At 37.4% G+C, this 26,712-nt stretch overlaps 1 protein-coding gene across 1 annotated transcript in view; it reads right to left on the bottom strand.

Moving 5' to 3' along the window:
* Window positions 1-25,410, bottom strand: part of LOC128647474 (rho GTPase-activating protein 7-like) — a 138,215-nt gene extending 112,805 nt beyond the window's left edge. The window contains exon 1 of the mRNA XM_053700260.1: window positions 24,409-25,410. Coding sequence (XP_053556235.1) covers window positions 24,409-25,410 — 1,002 coding nt within the window. The remainder of the gene's footprint in view (window positions 1-24,408) is intronic.
* Between the last annotated feature and the right edge of the window lie 1,302 nt (window positions 25,411-26,712).

Below are 26,712 nucleotides of genomic sequence, written 5' to 3'. Positions count from 1 at the left end.
GAATCTTGCATGTTTAATTTTCCTATCCCTTTAAATCATATCACATATGTGTCATCAACAAATCCTGTAGTGGCAGTGTTTTAGTTAATTGAACGTAAATATGTAAATTTACCTGCTTTTAACTGAGCACATAAACCCTATTTTTTACTGACTGGTGTGTATTATAAAATGATATGAACTCTTCCCAATCAAACTCTAACTACCAGGGTGGATAAGATCTAATTTCCCGGAATGTATCATCTCCAAAGTTGGTGTGGGCTGAGGGACATTAAGGAAGGCTCTCTCCCTGAACACTCAGGGTAATGTCTTTGTGAACTTTGAGGTGGAGTGGTGGTGGCTTCTCTTACAACTTTACATTGCTTTATAACTTATATTCTCCCCCCAAAGCATATATGACCAAGCTTAATGTATTATATAGTTACATATTATTATATGAGATTCTAAGGCTTCCAATAGTTTATTGTTTAAAGGGACAGTCTACACCAGAATTTTTATTGTTTAAAAAGATAGATAATCCCTTTATTACCCATTCCCCAGTTTTGCATAATCAACACAGTTATATTAATCTATGTTTTACCTCTGTGATTACCTTGTATCTAAGCCTCTGCAGACTGCCCCCTTATCTCAGTGCTTTTGATAGACATGCAGTTTAGCCAATCAGCACATACTCCTAAATAACTCCATGGGAGTGAGCACAATGTTATCTATAGGACACACATGAACTAGTACTGTTTAACTGTAAAAAACTTTCAAAATGCTCTGAGCTAAGAGGCGGTTTTCAATGGTTTAGAAATCAGTTTGAGCCTACCTAGGTTTAGCTTTTCAAAAATACCACCCACGGAACAAAGCAAATTTAATGAAAAAAGTAAATTGGAAAGTTGTTTTAAAATGGTATGCCCTATCTGAATCATGAAAGTTTAATTTTGACTAGACTGTCCCTTTAACTGTCATATATTTAAAAGTATAGGGTAAGTGCAGCCCTTGTGACAGTTAATGCTATTTTGGGTACTACAGTATAACTTGATGGGCAGTTCCCTTATTTGTTTCTTGCCTATTGAGGATATAAGCTAGCAAAGGTTAACCTATGAAATGAGGGCATATTTAACAATGTGCGAGCGGACATGATACGCGGTCAGTATTTATTATTGCACCAGCGTATTCGATCAGGTTGATTTCTGTCCACCGCCTCAGAGCAGGCGGACAAGTTATGGTGCCGCAGTCTTTAGACCGCTGCTTCATAACTTCTTGACAACTTCTGTTTCCGGCGAGCCTTCGCCAGAAACACGGGGCCTCAAGCTCCATACGGACCTTGATAAATATGCACCATGGTCACTTCCGACACAGGAGTTACTTAATATGCCTTTTAATGACATTTAAGGACATTATAGTCTGATGCTTATTTGTCATGTTATTAGACTGCATCTTGTGGTAAAACTTTTATATTGTGTGCTCTTTATTAAGTCTACCTATTCACTCATCCCTATAAACCTCATTAGTTAATATATGGAATGCGATATCTGCTAATGCATCTATTCTAACATACTACTGATGCTATATGCTTTTAGCATAATACACTGACACCTGAGTAAGCTTCTTATAGACCGGCCGGTCTCTTTTAGTTAGGGTGCTAAGTCTGCTGAAAGTTAGTAGATGAGAGTAAAGTGATTAATCTTTATTGTTGGATTTAGTAGGGATATATCCATAAATCTGAAAGTAAATATATAACAAGTGTAATTAGCCTTTCAATGATGACATTATTGTCTGATGTTCTTTGTCATGTTCTTGGACTCCATTTATATAACATATATGACTGTTCCAAACATATTTGGGAATAGAGTTAAGATACATCAGGTATATTTCATAGCTGCCATGTTCTCTGTTAAGTTAAGAGCATTTGATAATCTATTTAATACACTTGCAATGTCCAGCTATATGTAACACTTAACATACTTGCTCTTATTGGATTAGTTGTAACCATACATTTTTAACTTTTATACTTACCAACAATATAGGTGTAAACTTTGCAAATTGTCCCAGATTTATCTTATCTGTTTTGCTGGAAATATGTATCTACCTGTTACACTTTAGTTTCCTAGTTACCTTGGAATAGGTGAGTTTCCTTACTTTCTATTTTATACCTTAGAGGTGGGGTCAACAAGTGACCTCAAGATGTTTAAAGGAAACTATATAGTGCAAGTTAGCTCTCAATAAAAAAAAAAATGAAGGTCTCATTGGAGAATTTACTTTTGTGTACATTTGTTCTTATGCTTAACTTTGAACTGTTTTGATTCTCATGTATCCTGTATCATGTATACAATACGTAAATTACTTTTGTTTGCTTGTACAAATTCTCAAGCCTCAAAAAAAATTATATTTCAGTGTAATATTAAAGAAAGGGTTTAAAAGGGTTAAAAGGGATATGGTATAGGGCAAGGTGTTTGACTGGGATGGGCTATAAGTATATATATATATATATATATATATATATACTGTAATTATATATTTAAATACACATATTTATATTATATATAAAGGACTGAACACGAAATTAGAGTGGCACAGCTTCCTATAACCTCTATATGAGTCATTAATTCCCAGCACTATGTATTTTTGTTTTATTGTCTTGTGATATTTTTGTGGTTTTCATGTGATCTTCTCTCTTTTTTTCTTTTTTTGTGTTATTGTTTCTTTTTTGTCTTTGTTCTCTATGTGTCCTTTGTTGAATTGTGTTTTTCATTTGCGGGTTGTTTGTTTTTTATTGGTTTATTTCTTTTCTTTTCTTTATTTGTCTCTTATTATTATTTTTTACTTGTTTGGTCAGTTGTTATTTGTCATTCTGTTTTGATAAGGCAAGGCTGTGGGACCGAGGTTTGACATAACTGAGTTGTTTTATGTAATCCTTAGATATAGGACAGCCGAGATTAGCAGTATGTATGATGCTGGATGTATCTGTTTTTCTGATCTTATTATGTAGCAATTGATTCTTTCATATATTTGCTTAACAGATTTAGAAATCTTTAGGTAGCAATGATATTTGTGTTTAAGTCGATTTAAACATGCTTCAACTTCGATATATACTAAAATGCTTAAGATGCTTTAATAAGCTACAATAAGAGATATAGCATTATTCACAGTAATATTGTTTTTAGATACGAAAGTTTTTTAACACGTTGGTTTTTTGATATAGGTATGGATGGTCACATGAGGTTGTTTATTTGGTTGCTAAGATACGGGCACTGCTTGATGATACGTGCTACATGCTGTGCAACACCTGCACTAGGTGATTAAGGTAAAGAGGGTATTTAAGGCTGTGTATAGTTAGAGTTCTTGTTGTCTGTTTGAAAACAGAGGTAAAACTCTGAAACGTTACATGTTATAAGGAATAAAAAGCTGTTTTAAACTCGGTGAGTGACTTCTTTTTTGCAAGTACATTGGATCTTCGAAGTATGTTTGATCGTTTGATGTGCACCCCGGTGGTTCAAAGGTTACCGTGAGTACTAGGCCATGCCATAGAAATTATATATATATGTGCGTGTCTAAATATTTATATGTGTGTATGCATATATGTGTATACTTGTCTATATGAGGCCTATCTATCAAGCCGTCAACTGTGCTGCATTCGCCGGGACCAATACGCTCGCCTAACATCGCATAACATTGCGGCCGCGGACCTGAATACGATCTTATTTATAAAAAAAGCTGTCAAAAAGCTACGCACCAAGTACGGGGCGATGAGCAGCGGACTGTTGTTAACTAACAGTCATCTATCTCGCTGCTATTCGGCTTTTTCCCAACTTTATTTATACCCTGTCACCAAACACCGCCACTATACTAAAATGTTTAACCCCTATCCTGCCACTCCCAGACCCCGCCGCAACTAAATAAAGTTATTAACCCCCATCCCGCTGTTTCCGGAGTCCACCGCAACTCTAATAAAGTTATTAACCCCTATCCCCCCACTCCCGGAGCCCACCGCAACTCTGATAAAGTTATTAACCCCTATCCTGCTGCTCCCGGACCCCTCCGCAACTAAATAAAGTTATTAACCCCTATCCCGCCGCTCCCAGACCCCTCTGCAACTAAATAAAGTTATTAACCCCTATCCCGCCGCTCCCGGAGCCCACCGCAACTCTAATAAAGTTATTAACCCCTATCCCTCCGCTTCTGGAGCCCACCGCAACTAAATAAATGTATTAACCCCTAAACCCCTGGACTCCCACATAACTACCACTTACTAAACCTATTAACCCCTAAACCGCAAGCCCCACACATCGCCATATACTAAATTAAGCTATTAACCCCTAAACCTGCTAACTTTACATTAAATATTAACTCATCCCTATCCTATAATAAATTTAAACTTACCTTTAGAATTAAAATAAACTATATTAAACTACTATTTAACCAACCCTAACTATTATCCTACAATTACATTAAACTAACAATTAAATTAACTATATTACATATTTAAAAACCTAACCCTACTCAAGTTATTTAAATCTACTATAAAGAATTACTAAGTTACAAAAAAATAACAACTAAGTTACACAAAATAAAAAACACTAAGTTACACAAAATAAAAAAGAAATGATCAAATATTTAAACAAATTACACCTAATCTAATAGCCCTATCAAAATGAAAAAAAAAAAAACCTAGCCTACACTAAACTACCAATGGCCCTTAAAAGGGCCTTTTGTGGGGCATTGCCCCAAAGAAATCAGCTCTTTTACCTGTAAAATAAAATACAAATACCCCCCCCCAACAGTAAAACCCACCACCCACACAACCAAACCCGCCAAATAAAAACCTATCTAAAAAAACTAAGCTCCCCATTGCCCTGAAAAGGGCATTTGTATGGGCATTGCCCTTAAAAGGGCATTTAGCTCTTTTTCAGCCCAAAGTCCCTAACCTAAAAATAACACCCACCAAATAAACCCTTAAAAAACCTAACACTAACCCCCGAAGATCCACTTACAGTGTTCGAAGACCAGACATCCATCCTCATCCAAGCGGCAGAAGTCCTCAGTTAAACTGGCAGAAGTCTTCATCCAAGCAAGCCGAAGTCTTCCTCCAAGCGGGCAGAAGTCTTCATCCAGATGGCATCTTCTATCTTTATCCATCCGGCCCGGAGCAGCTCCATCTTCAAGACATCCGGCGCAGAGCATCCTCTTCTTCTGATGTCTCTTGCAGAATGAAGTTTCCTTGAAGCCCTTGAATGCTAACGATGGCTCTGAGCCGTCACAGAGTTTCTCACTCAGATGCTAACGACGGCTCAGAGCCGTTGTTTGCACTCTCCCACCTTGAGGGAAATCTGGGGGCTCCCACCCGCTCCTACCCCGGCGATCGGGCCTATATAATGACAGGCATCGCCAGGGCTCCACGTTTTGTGTGGTGATGTCACTCGTAATGACGTTACCATGCAACTTTATTAAAAAAAGACAATGGACAATATAGGGAAAGGTGGCATGTTGCTTAGAAGCCTGTATCTCAGGCATCTAAGCAGCTACGGACCCCCAAGACCCACCATTGGAAAGATAATTGCATAACCTTCCCAACAGTATAAGTCTTGGGGATCTGAAAAGAAAACAAAAAAGTAAAAAAAAAATATTTTAAAAAATGTAAAATTAAAAAAAACCTCAAATGTGCTTAGCACCCAGGTGGGAAAGTGCTTAATACTCAAAGGGTTAAATGATGTCATCCAAGATCGTGTCTCTTACATTCTGATAGGCTGATATCATTCTATTAGACAATCGGAATTAATGTGGAAAAAATCCTATTGGCTGTTGCAATCAGCCAATAGGATTGAGCTTTCATCCTATTGGCTGATCCAATCAGCCAATAGGATTGAGCTTGCATTCTATTGGCTATTCCAATCAGCCAATAGAATGTGAGCTCAATCATATTGGCTGATTGGATCAGCCAATAGGATGAAAGCGCAATCCTGATGGCTGATTGCAACAGCCAATAGGATTTTTTCCCCCTTAATTCCTATTGGCTGATAGAATTCTATCAGCCAATTGGAATGTAAGGGATGCCATCTTGGATGATGTCATTTAAAGTAAAACTTCATTCTGCAAGAGATGTCGGAAGAAGAGGATGCTTCGCACCGGATGTCTTGAAGATGGAGCCGCTCCGCGCAGGATGGATGAAGATAGAAGATGCCGTCTGGATGAAGACTTCTGCCCGCTTGGAGGAAGACTTCGGCCCGCTTGAATGAAGACTTCTGCTGGCTTTGCTGAGGACTTCTGCCGCTTGAATGAGGATGGATGTGCGGTCTTCGAAAACTGTAAGTGGAACTTCGGGGTTAGTGTTAGGTTTTTTTAAGGGTTTATTGGGTGGGTTTTATTTTTAGGTTAGGGACTTTGGGCTGAAAAAGAGCTAAATGCCCTTTTGAGGGCAATCCCCATACAAATGCCCTTTTCAGGGCAATGGGGAGCTTAGGTTTTTTAGATAGGTTTTTTTATTTGGGGGGTTTGGTTGTGTGGGTGGTGGTTTTACTGTTGGGGGTGTTTGTATTTTATTTTACAAGTAAAATAGCTGATTTCTTTGGGGCAATGCCCAGCAAAAGGCCCTTTTAAGGTCCATTGGTAGTTTATTGTAGGCTAGGTTTTTTTTTATTTTGGGGGGACTTTTTAAATCTGATAGGGCTATTAGATTAGGTGTAATTAGTTTAAATAATAATTTCTTTTTTATTTTGTGTAACTTAGTGTTTTTTATTTTGTGTAACTTTATTTTTTGTAACTTAGTAATTCTTTATAGTAGAATAGATCTACAGTTGTGCTCATAAGTTTACATACCCTGGAAGAATTTATGATTTCTTGGCCATTTTTCAGAGAATATCAATGATAACACAAAAACTTTTATTTCACTCATGGTTAGTGTTTGGCTGAAACCATTTATTATCAATCAATTCTGTTTACTCTTTTTAAATCATAATGACAACAGAAACTAGCCAAATGACTCTGATCAAAAGTTTACATACCCCAGTTCTTAATACCGTGTATTGCCCCCTATAATATCAATGACAGCTTAAAGTCTTTTGTTGTATTTGTGGATGAGGCTCTTTATCTTCTCAGATGATAAAACTGCCCATTCTTCCTGGCAAAATGCCTCCAGTTCCTGTAAATTCTTGGGCTGTCTTGCATGAAGTGCACGTTTGAGATCTCCCCAGAGATGATATTGAGGTCAGGTGACTGAGATGGCCACTCCAGAACCTTCACTTTATTCTGCTGTAGCCAATGACAGGTCGACTTGGCCTTGTGTTTAGGATCATTGTTATGTTGGAATGTCCAAGTAAGTCCCATGCACAGCTTCAGGGCTGATGAATGCAAATTTTCCTCCAGTAATTTTTGATAACATACTGCATTCATCTTGCTATCAAATCTGACCAAATTTCTTGTGCCTTTATAGCTCACACATCCCCAAAACATCAGTGATCCACCTCCGTCTTTCATAGTAGGAATGGTGTACCTTTCATCATAGACCTTGTTGACTCCTCTCCAAATGTAGCGTTTATGGTTGTGGCCAAAAAGCTCAATTTTGGTCTCATCACTTCAAATTACTTTGTGTCAGAAGGTTTGAGGCGTGTCGCTGTGCTGTTTGGCGTATTGTAAGCAGGATACTTTGTGGCATTTGCGTAGTAATATCTTTCTTCTGGCGACTCGTCCATGCAACCCATCTTTCTTCAAGTGCCTCCTTATTGTGCATCTTGAAACAGCCACACCACATGTTTTCAGAGAGTCCTGTATTTCACCTGAAGTTATTTGTGAGGTTTTCGTGAACAATTTTCCTGGCAGTTGTGACTGAAATTGTATTTGGTCTACCTGACCGTGGTTTGGTTTCAACAGAACCCCTCATTTTCCACTTCTTGATTAGAGTTTGAACACTGCTGGTTGACATTCTCAATTCCTTGGATATCTTTTTATATCCCTTTCCTGTTTTATACAGTTCAACTACCTTTTGCTTTCCCCATGACTCAGAATCCAAAAACATCAGTGCAGCACTGGATGAAAGATGCAAGGGTCTGTCAGGAGTCCAGAAACTCATTGACCTTTTATACACACACACTAATGACAAGCAAACAGGTCACATGTGAGGATGGTTACCTTTAATAGCCATTCAAACCCCTTTGTGTCAACTTGTGTGCATGTTATCAGGCCAAAATCACCAGGGTATGTAAACTTTTTATCAGGGTCATTTGGGTAGTTTCTGTTGTCATTATGATTTGAAAAGAGTATACGAAGTTGATTGATAATAAATGGCTTCAGTCAAACACTAACCATGAGTGAAAGAAAAGTTTATGTGTTATCATTCATATTCTCTGAAAAATGGCCAAGAAATCAGAAATTCTGCCAGGGTATGTAAACTTATGAGCACAACTGTATATCTGTATATTTTCATATAGATATATAGGTGTATATATACATATATATATATATATATATATATATAAACAAATTCTTCTAAGTGAAGAACATAGGTATAGCTCAGTTGATCTAGTGACGTTTTGGGTTAGAGCGCAAGCAATAAAAATAGAATTCTATCAGCCAATTGGAATGTAAGGGATGCCATCTTGGATGATGTCATTTAAAGTGAAACTTCATTCTGCAAGAGATGTCGGAAGAAGAGGATGCTCCGCGCCGGATGTCTTGAAGATGGAGCCGCTCCGCGCAGGATGGATGAAGATAGAAGATGCCGTCTGGAAGAAGACTTCTGCCTGCTTGGAGGAAGGCTTCAGCCCGCTTGGATGAAGACTTCTGCTGGCTTCGCTGAGGATTTCTGCCGCTTGAATGAGGATGGATGTGCGGTCTTCGAAAACTGTAAGTGGAACTTCGGGGTTAGTGTTAGGTTTTTTTAAGGGTTTATTGGGTGGGTTTTATTTTTAGGTTAGGGACTTTGGGCTGAAAAAGAGCTAAATGCCCTTTTGAGGGCAATCCCCATACAAATGCCCTTTTCAGGGCAATGGGGAGCTTAGGTTTTTTAGATAGGTTTTTTTATTTGGGGGGTTTGGTTGTGTGGGTGGTGGTTTTACTGTTGGGGGGTGTTTGTATTTTATTTTACAGGTAAAAGAGCTGATTTCTTTGGGGCAATGCCCAGCAAAAGGCCCTTTTAAGGTCCATTGGTAGTTTATTGTAGGCTAGGTTTTTTTTTATTTTGGGGGGACTTTTTAAATCTGATAGGGCTATTAGATTAGGTGTAATTAGTTTAAATAATAATTTCTTTTTTATTTTGTGTAACTTAGTGTTTTTTATTTTGTGTAACTTTATTTTTTGTAACTTAGTAATTCTTTATAGTAGATTTAAATAACTTGAGTAGGGTTAGGTTTTTAAATATATAATATAGTTAATTTAATTGTTAGTTTAATGTAATTTTAGTATAATAGGGTAGGTTAATTAATAGTTTAATATAGTTTAATGCCATTTTAGTATAATAGTTAGGGTAGGGTAATTAGTAGTTTAATATAGCTTATTTTAATTCTAAAGGTAAGTTTAAATGTATTATAAGATAGGGATGAGTTAATATTTAATGTAAAGTTAGTGGGTTGTTAGGTTTAGGGGTTAATAGCTTTATTTAGTTTATGGTGATGTGGGGGGCTGGTGGTTTAGGGGTTAATAGGTTTAGTAAGTGGTAGTGTTGTGGGAGGCCAGGGTTTTAGGGGTTAATATATTTATCTAGTTGCGGCGGGGTCCGGGAGCGGCGGGATAGAGGTTAATATATTTATTTAGTTGCAGTGGGATCCGGGAGCGGCAGGATAGGGATTAATACATTTATTTAGTTGCGTCGGTGTCGGGGAGCAGCGGGATAGGGGTTAATAACTTTATTATGTTGTGGCGGTGTCTGGGAGCTGCGGAATAGGGGTTAATAACATTATGTAGGTGGCGGTGATGTCGGGGCGGCAGATTAGGGGTGTTTAGACTCGGGACTTATGTTAGGGTGTTAGGTGTAAACGTAATTTGTTTTCTACCATAGAAATCAATGGGATATCTGGCAGCATCGAACATAAGCTTTTGCTGCTTTCAGACTCCCATTGATTCCTATTGCATCTGCGGCCTCCAGGGGGGTGGATTGAAAACCAGGTACGCTGGGCCGGAATAGTGTTGAGCGTACCTGTTAGAAATTTGATAAATGGCAAAAGTTGTCAGATAGTGCCGAATTTGTATACGGAACATCTGTAACGACGTAAGCATCGATCTGTGTCAGATTGAGACCGGCGGATCGTATGTTACGTCACAAATTTAAACTGTTGCCGATCTGTAGGCTTTGATAAATGGGTCGAATCAAGCTCGCCACAATTATGCTGCGGAATTCCAGCATATATGCGGTTGACGGCTTGATAAATATCCCTCTATATGTGCATTTGTGTGTTTATATGTGTAAATAGGTGTACATATATAAATATATATATATATATATATATATATATAAATATATAAACACATATATTCATATATAAACATGTACATACTGTATATATAGACACATATATACAATTTTCAGCCCTTCCTAGTCAAATACCTTGAAATATACAAAGTTATTATATTATTTTTAATCAATTTTAATATATTTGATGTTTTTTTTTAACAGAAATACTTGGAATTCCTATGTTCCTCACTAAGAAGAAAATGTTCTTTGTATATATATATATATATATATATATATATATATATATATACAGTATATATATAATAGATCTATATCTGTATATTTTCATGTAGATATACTGTATAGGTATAGATACATATTTTACACACACACACACACACACACACATATATATATATATATATATATATATATATATATATATATATATATATATATATATATATATTAGATCTACAGTTGTGCTCATAAGTTTACATACCCTGGAAGAATTTATGATTTCTTGGCCATTTTTCAGAGAATATCAATGATAACACAAAAACTTTTATTTCACTCATGGTTAGTGTTTGGCTGAAACCATTTATTATCAATCAACTCTGTTTAGTCTTTTTAAATCATAATGACAACAGAAACTAGCCAAATGACTCTGATCAAAAGTTTACATACCCCAGTTCTTAATACCGTGTATTGCCCCCTTTAATATCAATGACAGCTTAAAGTCTTTTGTTGTATTTGTGGATGAGGCTCTTTATCTTCTCAGATGATAAAGCTGCCCATTCTTCCTGGCAAAATGCCTCCAGTTCCTGTAAATTCTTGGGCTGTCTTGCATGAAGTGCACGTTTGAGATCTCCCCAGAGATGATATTGAGGTCAGGTGACTGAGATGGCCACTCCAGAACCTTCACTTTATTCTGCTGTAGCCAATGACAGGTCGACTTGACCTTGTGTTTAGGATCATTGTCATGTTGGAATGTCCAAGTACGTCTCATGCACAGCTTCAGGGCTGATGAATGCAAATTTTCCTCCAGTAATTTTTGATAACATACTGCATTCATCTTGCTATCAATTCTGACCAAATTTCTTGTGCCTTTGTAGCTCACACATCCCCAAAACATCAGTGATCCACCTCCGTCTTTCACAGTAGGAATGTTGTACCTTTCATCATAGACCTTGTTGACTCCTCTCCAAATGCAGCGTTTATGGTTGTGGCCAAAAAGCTCAATTTTGGTCTCATCACTTCAAATTACTTTGTGTCAGAAGGTTTGAGGCTTGTCTCTGTGCTGTTTGGCGTATTGTAAGCAGGATCCTTTGTGGCATTTGCGTAGTAATGGCTTTCTTCTGGCGACTCGACCATGCAGCCCATCTTTCTTCAAGTGCCTCCTTATTGTGCATCTTGAAACAGCCACACGACATGTTTTCAGAGAGTCCTGTATTTCACCTGAAGTTATTTGTGAGGTTTTCCTGAACAATTTTCCTGGCAGTTGTGACTGAAATTGTATTTGGTCTACCTGACCGTGGTTTGGTTTCAACAGAACCCCTCATTTTCCACTTCTTGATTAGAGTTTGAACACTGCTGGTTGACATTCTCAATTCCTTGGATATCTTTTTATATCCCTTTCCTGTTTTATACAGTTCAACTACCTTTTGCTTTCCCCATGACTCAGAATCCAAAAACATCAGTGCAGCACTGGATGAAAGATGCAAGGGTCTGTCAGGAGTCCAGAAACTCATTGACCTTTTATATACACACACTAATGACAAGCAAACAGGTCACATGTGAGGATGGTTACCTTTAATAGCCATTCAAACCCTTTTGTGTCAACCTGTGTGCATCTTATCAGGCAAAAATCACCAGGGTATGTATACTTTTGATCAGGGTCATTTGGGTAGTTTCTGTTGTCATTATGATTTGAAAAGAGTATACACAGTTGATTGATAATAAATGGCTTCAGTCAAGCACTAACCATGAGTGAAAGAAAAGTTTATGTGTTATCATTCATATTCTCTGAAAAATGGCCAAGAAATCAGAAATTCTGCCAGGGTATGTAAACTTATGAGCACAACTGTATATCTGTATATTTTCATATTGATATATAGGTGGCCAGATGCGGTAACTAATTCTTCCATTGCTGCTTTTTATCTTAGTTGAGAGCTTGTGAGTGAGTGCTGGACTTTTTCTGTGTGTTTATATTAAAAAATATTATTTTTTGTAATTTTCCTTGTTTGGGCCTTGCACCCAGGCCTGACTGGGGTTAACTGCCTGTGGCTCTGGTGACAGTACAGCTTCCTGAGAGTGCTGGTTTGCACCCAGGGCTGTGCATGTTGCAGGGTCATGGGATGTGTACCCGGTCCGGCCTGAGAGTGCTGACCCCACCCCATGTTTTGTATATGTTTGGGAAATTACATAAGCCTGTGCACCCTCCATTTTTTCACAGTTGCTTTTTTTCACAGTTGTTTGATTGTGAGCCTGCATTGTGTGGCTGTTTAGGGACCCAGGTTTATTGGAAGAAACCTTGACGAGGTACCTGGGCTTTTCCCATTTGGCCAGATGGGGTAACTAATTCTTCCATTGCTGCTTTTTATCTTAGTTGAGAGCTTGTGAGTGAGTGCTGGACTTTTTCTGTGTGTTTATATTAAAAAATATTATTTTTTGTAATTTTCCTTGTTTGGGCCTTGCACCCAGGCCTGACTGGGGTTAACTGCCTGTGGCTCTGGTGACAGTACAGCTTCCTGAGAGTGCTGGTTTGCACCCAGGGCTGTGCATGTTGCAGGGTCATGGGATGTGTACCCGGTCCGGCCTGAGAGTGCTGACCCCACCCCATGTTTTGTATATGTTTGGGAAATTACATAAGCCTGTGCACCCTCCATTTTTTCACAGTTGCTTTTTTTCACAGTTGTTTGATTGTGAGCCTGCATTGTGTGGCTGTTTAGGGACCCAGGTTTATTGGAAGAAACCTTGACGAGGTACCTGGGCTTTTCCCATTTGGCCAGATGCTGTAACTAATTCTTCCATTGCTGCTTTTTATCTTAGTTGAGAGCTTGTGAGTGAGTGCTGGACTTTTTCTGTGTGTTTATATTAAAAAATATAATTTTTTGTAATTTTCCTTGTTTGGGCCTTGCACCCAGGCCTGACTGGGGTTAACTGCCTGTGGCTCTGGTGACAGTCCAGCTTCCTGAGAGTGCTGGTTTGCACCCAGGGCTGTGCATGTTGCAGGGTCATGGGATGTGTACCCGGTCCGGCCTGAGAGTGCTGACCCCACCCCATGTTTTGTACATATATATATATATATATATATATATATATATATATATATATATATATTTAAAAACAAATTCTTCTAAGTGAAGAACATAGGTATAGCTCAGTTGATCTAGTGACGTTTTGGGTTAGAGCGCAAGCAATAAAAATAGGAAGTTTTTTTAGCACACCCTTTAGAAATCTATGGGGAGTTGGAGTAAGCACAGTCGCGATATCTGAAGTCCAGAAATTAGCGCGTCTGAGTATTTCACTCACACGCTAACTTTTTACTTTTGTTTTACCTTGAGTGTAGTTAGCTTTAGGCATTACTATTTTATTATTATCATTATTATTTAATATTTTTATATTTTAGGTGGTGAGGGTTTGTCTTTACATATTTTTCTAAGGGAGTGTTCTTTATAGTAATTACAGTATTTCACTATCATTTTGGTTGGTCTGTGGAAGAGGAGTTTGTTTCCCGAAATGATACTTTGAGTAAAATATGTGTGTATTTATATATATATAATATATATATATATATATATATATATATATATATATATATACATATATATATATATATATATATACATATAAAAGTCAGTAAGTGTGGTCGCTGTATACAAGTGTAAAAGGAAGACATGACGATTAAACTAGGGTCTACTAAAGTAAGAAGGAACAATTTGATTGTTGGTGGGTGTTTGGAGGATTACAGTGCTGGGGGTTACAGTGAGTGATATTGTGCTTAGAGGGTACTGGAAATAAGATACGATAAGTTAAATGTAGTAGGAGGACCACAGTTTAGTGTGAATATATGCTGGTGGGGACGACGACAAAATAATGGTTAGTAGTCAAGAATACGGTAGTAAAGGAGGGCTCTTGCATACTTAGATTTAATAGCCTAATAAGGTCCAAAATTAAATGAAAATGGTCTACAATAAATGTGAATGGGTGTTGGGGTAGCAAAAGGTTAATGCAATGGAGGGGTCCAGTATGTTTAGGGTAAATAGTGGTTGGTGGTCCATATGGGGGCAATGTAATAGGGAATATAACAGTTGTGGTATTTTGTTGGGGGGCATTACAGGGATAGGCAAGGAGTCCGTACACGGACACTGGTGTCCGTTACTGCCCATTGCAGTGTCCGCCACCCATTTTGTGGAGGGGAGGGAGGAGTAGGACAGATGAATGCTGGTTCTCACTCCTCCTTGACCCAAGCGGCACCACACTTAGTAGAGGGAAAGTGAGGGAAGAAGCAAGCTGTCTGCAGTCAACTAACCGTGAGTCGTAACCAATCCCAATTCCTTGATCTGTGCAGCAGCATAGTGCTGGTATCTGTGTGTAGAAGACAGCTGCCTACTCTGACAAACCTTACGCAAGCAAGTAAGTAACCAACCATGATGATCATGCAATTAACATCAAGGTGGGTGGGTTTGGTCAGGAGTTGCAGACTCTCAATATAACCAAAGAAAAATAAAAGGCAATACCACAAGCAGTCTTTATATAAATGTTATTTTAAACTTGTTTGATTAGATGTCTAATTTGTACTTGTGGAACTAGACCAGGGGCGTCCAATGTGCAGCCCATTGGACAGCAAAGTGTTGCTCTCCTGATTTATAGAAACATAGAGTATGTCGGCAGATATTAACCATTCGGCCTATCTAGTCTGCCCAATTTTCTGAATACTTTCATTAGTTCCTGGCCTTATCTTATATCTAGCATAACCTTATGCCTATCCTATGCATGTTTAAACTACTTCACTGTCTCTACCACTTCTGCTGGATGACTATTCCACCATGCATCCACTACCCTCTCTGCCCTCTCTGTAAAGAGAGTGTTTTTTTTTATGTTTTTAATTTGAAATTTACCTTGGTGTCCTTCACTAACGTCTGTACTTTGGAAAATGTCCACCACAGCCTTGGTCCATGCCTATCTCTGGTGGGTTAGGATTTATTGTGTGGACTCAAAGGATTGCATTTATGTGGAGCTGAGTGGTTTGGAGGATGAGAGAATCACCCAGTATCTTAGAATAACATGATGTTTAATATAGGCACCAAGGCTTACTGCAAAGGGATTAGAAGCCACATATGCATTGTTGGTGGTCATTAAGACCAGCTATAAATAACTGCTATTATTTAGTAACACAATGTTTTCACTTGAAAAGTGAGGGAATAACAGCGCAGGCACAAAAAGCGGATCCAAAAATGACAAATAGGTGTCAGAGATTTAACTTTTTGTGATATTTATTACTTTTAAAATCTGTTTCTTTTACATATTGCCAGAGCCATCCAAAAGTGAACAGTTAATGTTTTAAATTATATTACAACTTTTTAAAAACAAATATTATGTTTAAGCTCCTATTGAAGACTTCTGCACATAGGTGTCTAGTTTTCTGCTTACCCTGCAGTTAGATCAAATTAAGTACTGTGAAAAATTGCTTTATATAGTTTTCTTTGCCAACATAGGTCAACTTGACTGTGCTGTCATAAAGCAGAATATTTATTGAAGACTTAATCCACAATGTACCAAAAAGAAATGTTTCCTTACGTCACGTCTGATGAAATCCTAATATTTGTTCCACTGCTACATTTTGGCAGCTAAGCAAATGCAGAGACATATTGATTTTGCACAGAAATGTATTAATCCTTAATGGTGTGTCTCTGTGTATACCATGCCACCTATTAAAGCATTCCAAAATCATGGACAAATGGAAATTTGCCTTATAGGCTATATTAAAGGCACACTACACAAACATATTATTTCATAAATATGATATACATTTTTACAAGAAAGAAGATACACAAAAAACTATTTACATTTAAACTGAAACTAACAGAAAAGCAATATGCGTAACCAACAAATACCTATTAATTGTTCATAGGGCTGAAAACAACTTCCATGGCTGCATTTGTGGATAGATACATAAGCTCTCAAGCTGAGAAAGAGAAAGTTGCTTTATAAATCTTGAAAACATTCATGTTATTTAAAGAGACTATAAAAGATGTTTTAACTATTCATGAATAATGATCCATTAACAAAAAAATTATAATAATTCTCTCAGGTAAGACAGATATTTTAAATACCTACATGATCTTATGGAGCTGTCTCACTAACATTTGGAAAGCTACACTTTTGTTTTATAGTACCAACTTTCTAAAATAACATAAGAATTTGATGGATTTTTCTTTGCATTTCTGGAAGACAACTGTTAACATTTATTTCATGTGATGGCAGTGTTAAAAATGTGTAAAATGTTACAACTTATGGTATCTAAAGTTGTAAGCTTGCCAACTATAATAGCTTACTAGCCACCTGCTCTAATTAATAAAACCCAAACATTTCCTTTAATGGCTCAGACAGAGTATAACATTTTGAACACATTTTCTTATATTATCAGATTTACTTCATTTTCTTGGCATCTTTGGTTGAAGCAGCAGCAGAGCACTATTGGGAGCTAGTTGAACACATTGGCCTCTATTTAAGAAAGTCTGGCGGACCTGACCCGACAGTGCGGATCAGGTCCGCCAGACCTCGCTGAATACTGAGAGCAATATGCTCTCCGTATTCAGCATTGCACCAGCAGCTCACAAGAGCTGCTGGTGCAACGCCGCCCCCTGCAGACTCGCAGCCAATCGGCCGCCAGCAGGGGGGTGTCAATCAACCAGATCGTACTCGATGGGGTTGATTTCCGGCGATGTCTGTCCGCCTGCTCAGAGCAGGCAGACAGGTTATGGAGCAGCGGTCTTTGTGACCGCTGCTTCATAACTGCTGTTTCTGGCGAGCCTGCAGGCTCGCCAGAAACAGGAGGCATCAAGCTCCATTCAGAGCTTGATAGAAAGGCCCCATTGAATAAACCAATGACAAGCAGCAGATATTTACAGCTTCCATTCAGCAGCTAGCTCCCAGTAGTGCATTTCTGCTCTTGAGCCTACCTTAACAAAGGATAACAAGATATAAAAGCAAATTAGATACTAGAAACACATTGGAAAGTTTCAATTTGCATGCTCTATCTGAATCATGAAAGCAAAATTTTGGGCTTTATGTCCCTTTACGTGAGAAATGATTATGAACTATGACTTACACTTCTCATATCTTTTGCATGAAGTCTTACAGTGGGACTGTATAGCTTTTTTAGCACTTTCACTGTGTTTTTAAACTAGTGATATAATTACATTGAAATTGTAACCCTACTGAATTAAAGTAGCAAAATAACAATATTGGTAGCCTCCAGAAATGTTTGTACCACAATTGTACCCATCAAAAAGTTTACATTGAAAGCTTTTATCCAGCTTAAAAAACTGTGTAGGTAGAGGTAACTGTATTAAAATGGTACCATATTAAATCTAAGTAAGACCGCTACTCCTTAACTTCTCTGTCACCTTTTAGGTGGCGGACTGAAATAATCCCCATCCGATACGATCAGAATAATTAACGACCCCTGCTAGCAGCCGTGTGACCGCGAGTGAGGAGGGGGCAGCATTGCACAAGAATTTCATAATAAATGCTTGTGCAATGTTAAATGCCAACAGCATATGTCTGCATTTAGTGAGGTCGAGCAGACATGATTTGCTACAGCGAATCATGTCTGCTCGACCTTTAGTAAATCTACCCCCAAAACTTTTCCAGTCAAAATAACACATAATCAAAATGTGTATTATATTACAATGTTTATACCTTAACACAATACCAAAACTGGGACCCTACTGAAATGTAAATGGACAGTTATCCTACTGAAAATTGTCAATGAAAATAACACATTACCAAAACTGGGACCCTACTGAAATGTAAATGGACAGTTATCCTACTGAAATTTGTCAATGAAAATAACACATTACCAAAACTGGGACCCTACTGAAATGTAAATGGACAGTTATCCTACTGAAATTTGTCAATGAAAATAACACATTACCAAAACTGGGACCCTACTGAAATGTAAATGGACAGTTATCCTACTGAAATTTGTCAATGAAAATAACACATTACCAAAACTGGGACCCTACTGAAATGTAAATGAACAGTTATCCTACTGAAATTTGTCATTGAAAATAACACAATACCAAAACTGGGACCCTACTGAAATGTAAATGGACAGTTATCCTACTGAAATTTGTCATAGCTATTGTTATAACTGTTTGCCACTACACAATGCTCCATTGCACATGAGTAGTATAGTGTAACAATTACACCTGTCCTTATAGGTGACTATTATATTTAAGTGTATAATGCATTTACATGATACAACAAAAATGAAACTAGGGGCCTGATGATCTACAATTCATCAACATGGCAAGAAATATTATGTTGAAGCTTGCATGGGTAAAACTCATAAAATTATCTAACAAAAGGTTCTGAACAAGGAATTCCCTGTGAGTTGCAAACTGACCTCCATAGACATTAATAAAGCTCCCTACAATGCAGAATCTTACTGGGGAGAGCAAATGCAACAGGGAGCACCTGGCACTGATAGCAACAATTTATTTAAAGGGATATGAAACCCAAATTATTTCTTTCATGATTCACATAGAGGGGTATATTTATTATAGTGCGAATGGACATGATACGATGTAGCGTATCATGTCCGCCGCACATCGATAAATGCCGACAGCACACGCTGTCGGCATTTATCACTTCACCAGCAGTTCTTGTGAACTGCTGGTGCAATACCACCCCCTGCAGATTCGTGGCCAATCAGCCGCTAGCAGAGGGTGTAAATTAACCTGATCGTATTCGATTGGGTTGATTTCTGTCCACCACCTCAGAGCAGGCGGACAAGTTAAGGAGCAGCGGTCTTTAGACCGCTGCTTCATAACTTATGTTTCCGGCGAGCCTCAGGGCTCGCCGGAAACACGGGGCATCAAGCTTCATACAGAGCTTGATAAATTGACCTCATTGCATGCAATTTTAAGCAACTTTCTAATTTACTCCTAATATCATTTTTGTGTTCTCTTGGTATATTTATTTGAAAAGCAAGAATGTAAGCTTAGTAGCTTACAGTAGGTTATCAAAGGCTGACCTGAGAAGCACTTCAGATGGAAAGAACTTTATTTGAATCTCTTTATTGATACTAAGGTAGCCTTGATACCATGAATAAACTAAAACCTGTGTTTAGCAGAATTAAAGGGACACTGAACCCAAATTTTTTTTTCGTGATTCAGATAGAGCATGCAATTTTAAACAACTTTCTAATTTACTCCTATTATCAATTTTTCTTTGTTATCTTGCTTTCTTTGGCCTAGATTTGGAGTTTGGCGGTAGCCGTGAAAACCAGCGTTAGAGGCTCCTAACGCTGGTTTTAGGCTACCGCCGGTATTTGGAGTCACTCAAAAAAGGGTCTAACGCTCACTTTTCAGCCGCAACTTTTCCATACCGCAGATCCCCTTACGTCAATTGCGTATCCTATCTTTTCAATGGGATCTTTCTAACTCCGGTATTTAGAGTCGTGTCTGAAGTGAGCGTTAGAAATCTAACGACAAAACTCCAGCCGCAGAAAAAAGTCAGTAGTTAAGAGCTTTCTGGGCTAACGCTGGTTCATAAAGCTCTTAACTACTGTGCTCTAAAGTACACTAACACCCATAAACTACCTATGTACCCCTAAACCCAGGTCCCCCCACATCGCCGCCACTCGATTAAATTTTTTTAACCCCTAATCTGCCGACCGCCACCTACGTTATACTTATGTACCCCTAATCTGCTGCCCCTAACACCGCCGACCCCTGTATTATATTTATTAACCCCTAATCTGCCCCCCTCAACGTCGCCTCCACCTGCCTACACTTATTAACCCCTAATCTGCCGAGCGGATCTCACCGCTACTATAATAAAGTTATTAACCCCTAATCCGCCTCACTCCCACCTCAATAACCCTATAATAAATAGTATTAACCCCTAATCTGCCCTCCCTAACATCGCCGACACCTAACTTCAAACATTAACCCCTAATCTGCCGACCGGAGCTCACCGCTATTCTAATAAATGTATTAACCCCTAAAGCTAAGTCTAACCCTAACACTAACACCCCCCTAAGTTAAATATAATTTTAATCTAACGAAATTAATTAACTCTTATTAAATAAATTATTCCTATTTAAAGCTAAATACTTACTTGTAAAATAAATCCTAATATAGCTACAATATAAATTATAATTATATTATAGCTATTTTAGGATTTATATTTATTTTACAGGTAACTTTGTAATTATTTTAACCAGGTACAATAGCTAAAATAGTTAAAATAATTACAAATTTACCTGTAAAATAAATCCTAACCTAAGTTACAATTAAACCTAACACTACACTATCAATAAATAAATTAAATACAATTCCTACAAATAAATACAATGAAATAAACTAACTAAAGTACAAAAAATAAAAAAGAACTAAGTTACAAAAAATAAAAAATATTTACAAACATTAGAAATATATTACAACAATTTTAAACTAATTACACCTACTCTAAGCCCCCTAATAAAATAACAAAGCCCCCCAAAATAAAAAAATGCCCTACCCTATTCTAAATTACTAAAGTTCAAAGCTCTTTACCTTACCAGCCCTGAACAGGGCCCTTTGCGGGGCATGCCCCAAGAAGTTCAGCTCTTTTGCCTGTAAAAAAAAACATACAATACCCCCCCCCCCCAACATTACAACCCACCACCCACATACCCCTAATCTAACCCAAACCCCCCTTAAATAAACCTAACACTAAGCCCCTGAAGATCTCCCTACCTTGAGTCGTCTTCACCCAGCCGAGCCAAATTCTTCATCCAAGCGGAGCAAGAAGAGGTCCTCCATCCGGTAGAAGTCTTCATCCAAGCGGGGCAGAAGAGGTCTTCCATCCGATTGAAGTCTTCATCCAAGAGGCATCTTCTATCGTCATCCATCCGGAGCGGAGCGGCAGCATCCTGAAGACCTCCGACGCGGAACATCCATCCTGGCCGACGACTGAACGACGAATGACGGTTCCTTTAAATGACGTCATCCAAGATCAGCCAATAGAATGCGAGCTCAATCTGATTGGCTGATTCCATCAGGATCTTCAGGATGCTGCCGCTCTGCTCCGGATGGATGACGATAGAAGATGCCTCTTGGATGAAGACTTCAATCGGATGGAAGACCTCTTCTGCCCCGCTTGGATGAAGACTTCTACCGGATGGAGGACCTCTTCTTGCTCCGCTTGGATGAAGAATTTGGCTCGGCTGGGTGAAGACGACTCAAGGTAGGGAGATCTTCAGGGGCTTAGTGTTAGGTTTATTTAAGGGGGGTTTGGGTTAGATTAGGGGTATGTGGGTGGTGGGTTGTAATGTGGGGGGGGTATTGTATGTTTTTTTTTACAGGCAAAAGAGCTGAACTTCTTGGGGCATGCCCCGCAAAGGGCTCTGTTCAGGGCTGGTAAGGTAAAAGAGCTTTGAACTTTAGTAATTTAGAATAGGGTAGGGCATTTTTTTATTTTGGGGGGCTTTGTTATTTTATTAGGGGGCTTAGAGTAGGTGTAATTAGTTTAAAATTGTTGTAATATATTTCTAATGTTTGTAAATATTTTTTTATTTTTTGTAACTTAGTTCTTTTTTATTTTTTGTACTTTAGTTAGTTTATTTCATTGTATTTATTTGTAGGAATTGTATTTCATTTATTTATTGATAGTGTAGTGTTAGGTTTAATTGTAGATAATTATAGGTATTTTATTTAATTAATTTATTGATAGTGTAGTGTTAGGTTTAATTGTAACTTAGGTTAGGATTTATTTTACAGGTAAATTTGTAATTATTTTAACTATTTTAGCTATTAAATAGTTCTTAACTATTTAATAGCTATTGTACCTGGTTAAAATAATTACAAAGTTACCTGTAAAATAAATATATATCCTAAAATAGCTATAATATAATTATAATTTATATTGTAGCTATATTAGGATTTATTTTACAGGTAAGTATTTAGCTTTAAATAGGAATAATTTATTTAATAAGAGTTAATTAATTTCGTTAGATTACAATTATATTTAATTTAGGGGGGTGTTAGTGTTAGGGTTAGACTTAGCTTTAGGGGTTAATACATTTATTAGAATAGCGGTGAGCTCCAGTCGGCAGATTAGGGGTTAATAATTGAAGTTAGGTGTCGGCGATGTTAGGGAGGGCAGATTAGGGGTTAATACTATTTATGATAGGGTTAGTGAGGCGGATTAGGGGTTAATAACTTTATTATAGTAGCGCTCAGGTCCGGTCGGCAGATTAGGGGTTAATAAGTGTAGGCAGGTGGAGGCGACGTTGTGGGGGGCAGATTAGGGGTTAATAAATATAATATAGGGGTCGGCGGTGTTTGGGGCAGCAGATTAGGGGTACATAGGGATAATGTAAATAGCGGCGGTTTACGGAGCGGCAGATTAGGGGTTAAAAATAATATACAGGGGTCAGCGATAGCGGGGGCGGCAGAATAGGGGTTAATAAGTGTAAGGTTAGGGGTGTTTAGACTCGGGGTACATGTTAGAGTGTTAGGTGCAGACGTAGGAAGTGTTTCCCCATAGCAAACAATGGGGCTGCGTTAGGAGCTGAATGCGGCTTTTTTGCAGGTGTTAGTTTTTTTTTCAGCTCAAACAGCCCCATTGTTTCCTATGGGGGAATCGTGCACGAGCACGTTTTTGAGGCTGGCCGCGTCCGTAAGCAACTCTGGTATCGAGAGTTGAAGTTGCGTTTAATATGCTCTACGCTCCTTTTTTGGAGCCTAACGCAGCCATTCTGTGGACTCTCAATACCAGAGTTATTTAAAGGTGCGGCCAGAAAAAAGCCAGCGTTAGCTACACGGGTCCTTACCGACAAAACTCTAAATCTAGCCGTTTATTTGAAAAAGAAGGCATCTAAGCTATTTTTTTGGTTCAGAACCATGGAAAGCACTTGTTTATTGGTAGGTGAATTTACCCACCAATCAGCAAGAACAACACAGTGTGTTGGGCTGGCATCTAAACTTACATCCTTGCATTTCAAATAAAGATACCAAGAGAATGAAAATAATTTGATAATAGTAGTAAATTAGAAAGTTGCTTAAAGGGACACTGTACTTAAAAATTTTCTTTTGTAATTCAGAAAGAGCATGCAATTTTAAGCAACTTTCTAATTTACTCCTATTATCAATTTTTCTTTGTTCTCTTGCTATCATTATTTGAAAAAGAAGGCATCTAAGCTTTTTTTTGGTTTCAGTACTCTGGACAGCACTTTTTTATTGGTGGATGAATTTATCCACCAATCAGCAAGGACAACCCAGGTTGTTCACCAAAAATGGGCCGGCATCTAAACTTACATTCTTGCATTTCAAATAAAGATACCAAGAGAAAGAAGAAAATTTGATAGTAGGAGTAAATTAGAAAGTTGCTTAAAATTTCATGCTCAATCTGAATAACAAAAGAATTTTTTTGGGTACAGTGTCCCTTTAAAATTGCATGCTCTATGAATCACGATAGAAAATTTTGGGTTCAGTGTCCCTTTAAGGTTCATATATATCATGTTAGAAGCTAATAATATTATTTTATCTGAGTTACAGACATGAGGTTTTTGCAGTCAATTTTAAAAAAAAACAAAACACTGAGGGAACCATCGGCAACTTTTCCAGATGATTAATTTTCTAATAACTGTGCTTAAATTTTTCTAAAGCTAATTTGCATTAATCCCATTCTACAACACACTTGTTTGCCTTTATCTGAAATGTTCCCATATGTATTGGTTTGACTGAAAATACATTTTCATTTCAAAACATAAGACAATAAATTATTTCTTGAAAGTAATTTACAAATTACAAATATTTTCTTACCTTTTTTCTTCGAAGTCTAACCTGTTCATATGCTATTCCACAAGTGGGAATTTTATCCTTCGGTTCTAAACTTTGTGCAGCATCTTTTGAACTTGCACTTTGTTTGTCTTCTTTTTTTGCATCAGAAAGATCTGTGAGTTTATTATTATATATTCCATTTTCTTTACAACTTGTATGTGAACACATATGAGAAGTATTCAAGCAGCCTTTGGGACATGTTTCAGACATTAATTGACAACAAACATCTACACATTTACCACATAAAGAATCATCAAGCACATCACAGATATTTTTTCCATGACCATCTTTTGATACATCAGATTTTCTCCTTTTCTGTGCAATTAAAGCAGACTTTAGCAGCTGTTCTCCAGGCATTCCAATTTCCGCCACATCTGTACTTCGGTATATGGTTTCTACTGGAGCATCAATCCCAGAAGTGAAGCTTAATATATGCAAATTATCTTGGTTGATTTCTTTTGTACTATCCACATGTTCGCCTTCTGTTGCCTCCACGTTTTGTGTTTTTCTGTAGTCCAATATGTTGTCAGCTCCACGATTTTCATGCTTTGGACTTTCATTGCTCAGATTATCCTGTAGCAAAACATCACTTTCTGAAACAGGTCCATCAAGACATAACATTTTACTATTTATCTTACAACTATCATAATAACCTTCACCGGGATAATGAACCACTGATTCTACTTCTGGTGAAATGTAATGACCATTCATATCAAGGTTGTCATTCTCATCCACATCTTTTGATATTTGTTTTTCATTTTCTAAAAGGTGGTTGCAACCACCAACATAAATACATTCTGAAATATTGGGATCTTTCTCCTTTTGCTCCACCGTTAAGACATCATGTTTGTCCATTGCTGTTTTTAAATTATCTGATGTAAGTCTGTGGCAACATATTGTATCATGACCAGAAAAACTTGAAGACAATCCCATCCATTCAGTTACGTGTTCTTCCCAACTTCTCTTTTTAATAGCTAGAGACATGTCATAGTAGGTCAAAAGCAGGCTACTGTATAGATTTCACAGTGAGCATATGATTTCAATAATTAAAATCCTTGAATAACAAAACCATTTATAATCCATGGAAACATCATCTGCAAAGATAAAGATATAAGATATATAAAGTATGCCATGTAAAAAGTATGTAATGCGCTTTACACAATAAAGTCTACTTAAGGAAATTTTGATAGTCTATCAGCAAACAGTAACCCTTGTTGTGAGGAAAGGACCAACATTTAATTAAATACACCAACATATATACAAGCTTGCCAATTTTTATACAATAAAGGTTAATGTTAACTTAATGTTAGTCACAGGATAACTAATTTCATGCGTCTGAATTCTATAAAACCTCATGACTTTTTGCACAAATAAAGTAGTTGTTTTTTTGTTTTTTTCAGTGACTAAGTCAAAACGTTATGTGTGCCAGCTCTATAAAGAGTTACATAAATATGCAATGTATCCTATTAGAGCATTTTCTTATACTAGAATGGAATACATTTGTATAACATCTGATTAACAGAAAAGGGAATGGTGGAAATTAAATGGATTAATATTTTTTTTTAACAAAATTTGCTACTTGAAAGGAACATAGAATATTGGATAAGTTAAATTGCCCTGCCAAACCCATGCTTTGAATATACTTTTCTCCTTTGCGACTGCAGCCAGAAGACAATGGATTTGTGTTCATCTTGAACAGGGAACCATGGCTGAATTGGGAAACAAGTAAGGGAGAAATGTAAATTTTTTTTTTTCAAGTCATGTTATGTAAAGTGGATAATGATTCCAAAATCAAAATATTTTTGTTGCATACATAAGCAAAATACCAAAAACTATTTTGTACACAGCTCTTTTTCTAAGATTTGATTATTTATGTGTAAACTCAGATATGACTACTAAAAATAGAAATAACTTTCTTGACTATGATTTAGATGTATATGTATGTATCTCTTTGTTAAAACCCTTTGCAGTTCTTTTTTTTCTTCTAACAACTGATACCTCTTATCTTTGAGCGCTTATAACTTTTTTTGTGCAATGTACTTTTTATTAATAGTTTTTATCAGATTGTGTTATTTTGCATGTTACTGGACTTTTAAATGTATTTTTGGTGTGTTTTGTGACACTTTTGTGTTTCGTGTAACTGTTAACTAGAGCTCTGAAGTTGCGGTAATCATTCTAGCATAAATCACGATTGCACTCACGGGTTCACATTTACTTTCAACTTGTAATACATGCGCTCCTTCCGACGTGTGCAGATGCAATAAACCCTATGGGGCATATTTATCA

This window comes from Bombina bombina, chromosome 2 (assembly GCF_027579735.1).
Source record: "Bombina bombina isolate aBomBom1 chromosome 2, aBomBom1.pri, whole genome shotgun sequence".
Taxonomy (NCBI): domain Eukaryota; kingdom Metazoa; phylum Chordata; class Amphibia; order Anura; family Bombinatoridae; genus Bombina; species Bombina bombina.
Note: the sequence above shows the minus strand (reverse complement) of the source record. Positions and strands in the feature narration are given on the sequence as shown.